We start from the raw sequence: 6,000 nt of genomic DNA, 5'->3' as shown, positions 1-6,000 counted from the left end.
TCAGTGAGCTCAGCACTGAGGAGAGAGGAAGACCAAAGCTGGGCTCAGTGACACCGGCCAGGTTTACAGTAGTGCAGTCATTTGAAATACAAGAGCAATTCCCAGAGTGAACAATTCTGAAACAACTTAGGGTATTTCAAAACTTGATTTCAACTGGGATGAAAGGGCAGTCTCAGGAAAACTGCTCAATGAATTAGAATGTGAGAGTGAGAGAGATGGGGGTGGGGTGAGAGAGAGTAAGGGAGGAGAGAAAAGTGGGGAGGCAGTAGGGTAGGGAGGAGAGGGGATAGGGAGATGTGGGGAGATGGGGAGGAGAGTGAGGTAGGGAGGAGAAAGGAAAGAGAAGCACGAGTAAAACCCATGAGGGACAGAGAGATGAAACGCCTGCACAAGACTGAAGGCACAGAAGAGAAAAGGTGTGAGATGGACTGAGAGACAAATGGGAAGAAAGAAAATGCACAAGGAAAAGGTTTAAGAATATGAACTCTTTATGCAATGACAAGAAAAGAGAAGAGAAAATGAACTTTTATCCCCAAAATTGTCACCCAACCTTTTGGCTACTGAGGGATCAAACTTCCCAGCAGTTCTCCTTGAGGGACAAATAACCCAGGGTTTTGGCTTGAATCAGAAAGGCAAAACTAATCAGTCTCCTCATCGGCAGCTTGCCTTCCAGGGCAGAGTCATATCATCCGTGAGATAAATGCACAGCCATCACAACATATTAAATCCCCTATCCACCAGCATTACAATATATTCTAATACAGCAAACCTGCAGCAAGTGCAAGGCTCCATTTTTTTGCCCATTTACTGCTAACCACAGACCACAATAAAAGTGATAATGAAGCTTTGGCTTCTCGTAAGGGTTGTATTTCCAGGAAAACAGCTAAATCAATGGGTCTTCAGGCACCACGTCACCAGGACACCAAGATAAACGACACTGTGAATCCCTATATAACACATGACAGTTGAGAATGACATTGCCCAATATAATTTCAGCAATATTACTCGAAGCAGATAGCTCATCAGCACCCATTAACTCAGCCTGTTGAATTTTTCAAAGTGTTGCTAGCTTCAGTACAGGTGAATGAAAGAGACAACTGGACAGGAGCCAATGACCTACTTCCTGGGCTATCAGGCTGTTGAAGTTCATTCCAACGAGTGGAAAAAGGCCTGACCCAAAAAAAGGAGCTGTCACAGGATCTTCTTGTGAAACCACCATCCCCATCTGATCCCGCCAGCGGTGACTTTTAATCAGGTGCAAACAAAACCTTGACAATTCAAAATCCAGGATAAGGAAGTTATAATTTTATCAACATTAGCAGGTCAATCGACAGTCATTAGCTGAGCGAGCAGAATTTAACTATGTACTGCTCAAAAACAGGAGCAGGCAATAATAAGGCATCTTTTTAATCCCATTCTCCACTGGGGAGGGGTTCTGATTTTTTTTGGATATCTGAGTGAAGCTGTATTGTTGACTCCCAAATCAAGCAGTTGAATTATATTTCAGACAATTGTTCTCATGCAACATTCATTCATACGGATGAAGGCTGTAAAACCAGATTTGAATCCGTCTTCAGGCAGTTGATGCAATTGTCCACTACCCAGCGTGAAGAACGTCTGATATCCAGCCCAGTTTCTTTGTAGCTCAGAGGTGACAATACCGAAGTTCCCATGAAATCAGGGTTGAGAGGCAAAGCTCACTCTCTACTTGTCTGTGGCTTCTGCTTGCAGTTCTGTTGAGGCGGGCTGTGGGCTGGGAGTAGAGATGGCTCCTTCTGTCATGCTTTGAGACATGAGTGCTGTCCCAACCTCGGCCTCACTGGCAGCACCACAGGTTTTATTGGAAGACATGGATGGCACGCGCTGCTTTTCTTCACCCAGTGTGTGTCGCTTGTGGCCAACTTCGTCACAAATTGGAGGCTGCAACAAACACAGCTACTTCATTCTACTTTCCACAGTTCATTTCGAGCTGAACATTTAATTTTACAATCGAGAACTATGCCAGGGGTTAAAAGGTAAACAGGGATGAACTTGTCTATGTACTAATATCCATTCACAGAGCAACACCCATTCTACAGTAAGACACCGCAGGGAGCACCCAGTACCTAAAATTGAAGTCATGTGTGGCAATGGACACCTTTAGGAAGTTTCTCATGTGCGAACAGGAAGAATGTTACTGAAAGGAATCTGACACCGACTTGGAAGGAACTGTAAACTGTGAGCAGGAGGACCTCGATGTGCAGTTGAGCGTCTGTGGAGAGATGAAAAGCTACTGAGTGAAAGGGTGAGGGAGACTGTCAAGAAGGAGTCATCAGTGGGGAGAAAAGGCAGATTTGTTTGTCTGGGTTTGATTTCATGTACTTGAATAATGCCATTCTACCGTACAAGTTGGTGTAGAGGTTAGCACAGAGCCAGCGATTGGGTCCAGGGTTCAAATCCCTTGTTGTCTGTTAGGAATTTGTATGTTCTCCCAATATCTGGATGGGGTTTCCCTGGGGGGCTCCAGTTTCCTCTCACTGTTCAAAACATATCAGGGGCTATAAGTTAATTGGGTGTAAATTGGGCGGCACAGACTTATGGGCTGAAATGGCCCGTTACCTTGCTGTATATCTAAATTTAAAATTAAAAAAAGTCCCTGGAACAATGTGCAGCTTGTAAGCTTTCCATAATACATTCTCTCAGCCTCCTTTTCTGTGAACACAGAAAGACCAGCCTCCAACTCTGCCTCTCTCCATAGATGCCATCACAGCTGCTCAGGTCCCAAAATGTTTCTCCATTTGCTTGACTTCAACCCAAGAATAGTTCTAGTACTGTCTCTTCTACAAGAGTGATCAGCTACATACTCACTCAAACAGCTCTCCTGGATCACTAAATCCCACCCATCCCACATCCCTCACATGGAGCAATCACAGTTTTAATACACTATTAACTTTATTTACATTACTGCTCCTCTATCTCCAGCCAACTGCTGGGAAGCCTTTAGAACCACCCCCCCCTCCCCCAGAAAACTGAAGCCCTCGCTGTGTTTTTAAGTTTGTTCCATATGCCCTCATTTAGCCCTTCAATGACATTCTCACTCAGTTCTACAGTGATTAGCCCCTTCTTCTTTCTTGCAATGTCCTCTCCTCTTTTATAGCCCTATCAAGCCTGAGTATTCTATACCCTGGAATGCTGAGATACTGAATCTATTCTTCTCTCAGCCATGTCTTTGTGATAGCAACACGATCACAATCCCTTGTGTTGCTCAGTCAATCCTCTCAACTTCATCTGCCTGGCTGTTCAAATCCCTTGCCCTGCAATTCTCCATCTGCCTTATGATTCTCGTGTCAGTCCTCCACACTGGGCTGATATTACTTCTTAATTTAATGTGCCCACCTGCACATGTAATCTGTCCATTTCCTGACAAATTAGTTTCAACTCTTTTCTATGGGGAGAAGCAGAGTTGGAGGCTGGAGGTGACTTACAGGTTTACAAGATTTTGAGAGGCACAGATGATCAGCCAGCACCTTTTTGCAGGGCAGGAATACCAAACAATATTATAAAAGGGCATGGGTACAAAGAGAAGGGAGTCAAGTTTAGGGGAGAGGTTGGGGTAGGTTTGTGTTACGCAGAGAGTAGTGGGTGCCTGGAATCCATTGCCAGGCGTGGTGGTGGAGGCTGGTACAATAGGGACATTTAGGAGGCTTTTCCTCAGGCACATGGATGAAATAAATAGAGATATGAGGGAGGAAGGGCTTAGTTTTTTTGGTTGGCATTTCTGGGTCAGTGCAACCTCATGGGCTGAAGAGCCTGAACTATACTGTTATGTTCTATGTTACAGGCACTCAGTTCAATCATAAAGTCACTGTTACGTCCCTTATAAACCCCCCCCTATTGCTCCCCTACCGACCCGACAGGTTCAAAGTTCACATCACGTCTGTTACTTACATCCACCCGGAAATCTTCAAGGCGTTTAAATTTGCTGAGGTATTCCTGAAGTTTTGGGTCAATATTCAGATTCTTAGCTTTTGAATACTTTAGATAGGCCCAGAATTTCTCTAATCCATACAGTTGTCCTAATGGATCAGATAGAAAACAGACAATGGAAATGTAACAATTATGATGATTGCAGGACAGGAGGAAAACACGCACCATCACCTCTTTAAAATCATTTTTTATGCTTCACACTGTCAACCATAGCAACCAAAATACACACAAACGTTTCCCTCTTGAATATACACAGTGGCATTTTCTCCCCTCCCCCCCCTCCCTCCTCCCCCCCCCCTCCAAACCCATTAAACATTCAACATATACAATACAATAAAACCATTAAACAATGTCATCACACGATGAAAATAAACAAGAAAATTGTGTCATCTACTTTTACACACTGGGTCAGGTCATTTCGTCTTCTTCTCATTCTATCATTTTAGGGGGTGGAGGTCTGCGGTAGGCCCTCTCTGTTGTGTTCCATGTACGGTTCCCAAATTCGTTCAAACAATGTGACTTTATTTTTTTAATTATATGTTATTTTTTCCAATGGAATACATTTATTCATTTCCATGTACCATTGCTGTACTCTCAGGCTCTCTTCTGATTTCCAAGTTGACATTATACATTTTTTTGCTACATCTAAGGCTATCATAATAAATCTTTTTTGCGCTTCATCCAGTTTGAGGCCTGATTCCTTACTTCTTATGTTACTTAGAAGAAAGATCTCTGGATTTTTTGGTATGTTATTTTTTGTGATTTTATTTAATATCTGATTTAGATCTTCCCAAAACATTTCCACTTTCTCACATGCCCAAATTGCATGTACTGTTGTTCCCGTTTCCTTCTTACAGTGAAAACATCTGTCTGATAATGTTGGATCCGATTTTTAAAAATTTTGGGGCGTGGTATATACCTGTGTAACCAATTATACTGTATCATGTGTAACCTTGTGTTTATTATATTCTTCATAGTTCCAGAACCTAATTTTTCCCATGTTTCATTTTTTATCTTTATGTTTAAATCCTTTTCCCACTTTTATTTAGGTTTATAGCTTATATCATAATTTTCCTTCTCTTGCAGCTTGTTGTACATGTTGGTTATAAATCTTTTAATTATTATTGTGTCTGTAATCACATATTCAAAGCTGCTTCCTTCTGGTAATCTCAATCTGCTTCCCAATTTATCCTTTAAATGAAGATCTGCAAACATTGAACCATGAGTTATTCCATATTTGTACTTCAACTGTTCAAATGTTAATAAATTATTTCCCAAAAATTTTTTTCTATTTTTTTGATTCCTTTTCTCTCCCATTCTCTAAAGGAAAGGTTGTCTATTGTAAAAGGGATTAGTGGGTTTTGTGTCAATAACAATTTTGGTATTTGGTCATTCATTTTTTTCCTTTCTAAGTAGATCTTCTTCCATGTATTGAGTAAATGATGCAGTACTGGTGAGCTTTTATATTGTACCAGCTTTTCATCCCATTTATAAAGTATATGTTCTGGTACCTTCTCCCCTATTTTATCTAGTTCTATCTTAGTCCAGTCGGGTTCTTCCCTTGTCTGGTAAAAATCTGATAAATATCTTAATTGTGCTGCTCTATAATAATTTTTAAAGTTTGGTAACTGCAAACCACCTTGGTTGTACCTCTGTTAATTTATCTAGCGCTATCCTCGGTCTCCCCCCTTTCCACAGGAATTTCCATATTATTCTCTTTAGTTCATTAAAGAATTTCTCTGTTAAGGGAATTGGCAACGATTGAAGTAAGTATTGTATCCTTGGGAAGACATTCATTTTAATGCAATTTACCCTCTATCAACGTTTGCAGTAATTCTTTCCAATGTTCTAAGTCTTCCTGCAATTTCTTTATTAGTGGCTGATAATTTAGTTTGTACAGGTGGCTTAAGTTATTATCTAACCTGATCCCTGGGTATTGGATTGCTTGTGCATGCCATTAAAATGGTGATTCTTTTTTTAAATTCTGTATAATCTATATTACTCATTGGCATCGCTTCACATTTATTTGTGTTG

General features: G+C 41.1%; 1 protein-coding gene across 9 annotated transcripts in view; it reads right to left on the bottom strand.

Moving 5' to 3' along the window:
• Positions 1-1,283: 1,283 nt before the first annotated feature.
• LOC138743093 (la-related protein 1-like) overlaps positions 1,284-6,000 on the bottom strand; it is a 180,963-nt gene continuing 176,246 nt past the window's right edge. For all 9 annotated transcript variants that reach the window (XM_069897907.1, XM_069897909.1, XM_069897908.1 and 6 more), the window contains 2 exons: positions 3,928-4,055; positions 1,284-1,920 (listed from right to left, as the gene is read on the bottom strand). In XM_069897907.1, the coding sequence (XP_069754008.1) occupies positions 1,705-1,920; positions 3,928-4,055 (344 nt within the window). In that variant the 3' untranslated portion in view covers positions 1,284-1,704. The remainder of the gene's footprint in view (positions 1,921-3,927; positions 4,056-6,000) is intronic.

This window comes from Narcine bancroftii, chromosome 9 (assembly GCF_036971445.1).
Source record: "Narcine bancroftii isolate sNarBan1 chromosome 9, sNarBan1.hap1, whole genome shotgun sequence".
Taxonomy (NCBI): Eukaryota; Metazoa; Chordata; class Chondrichthyes; order Torpediniformes; family Narcinidae; genus Narcine; species Narcine bancroftii.
The sequence above is the reverse complement of the archived record's forward strand: the minus strand, read 5'-3'. Positions and strand labels throughout refer to the sequence as shown.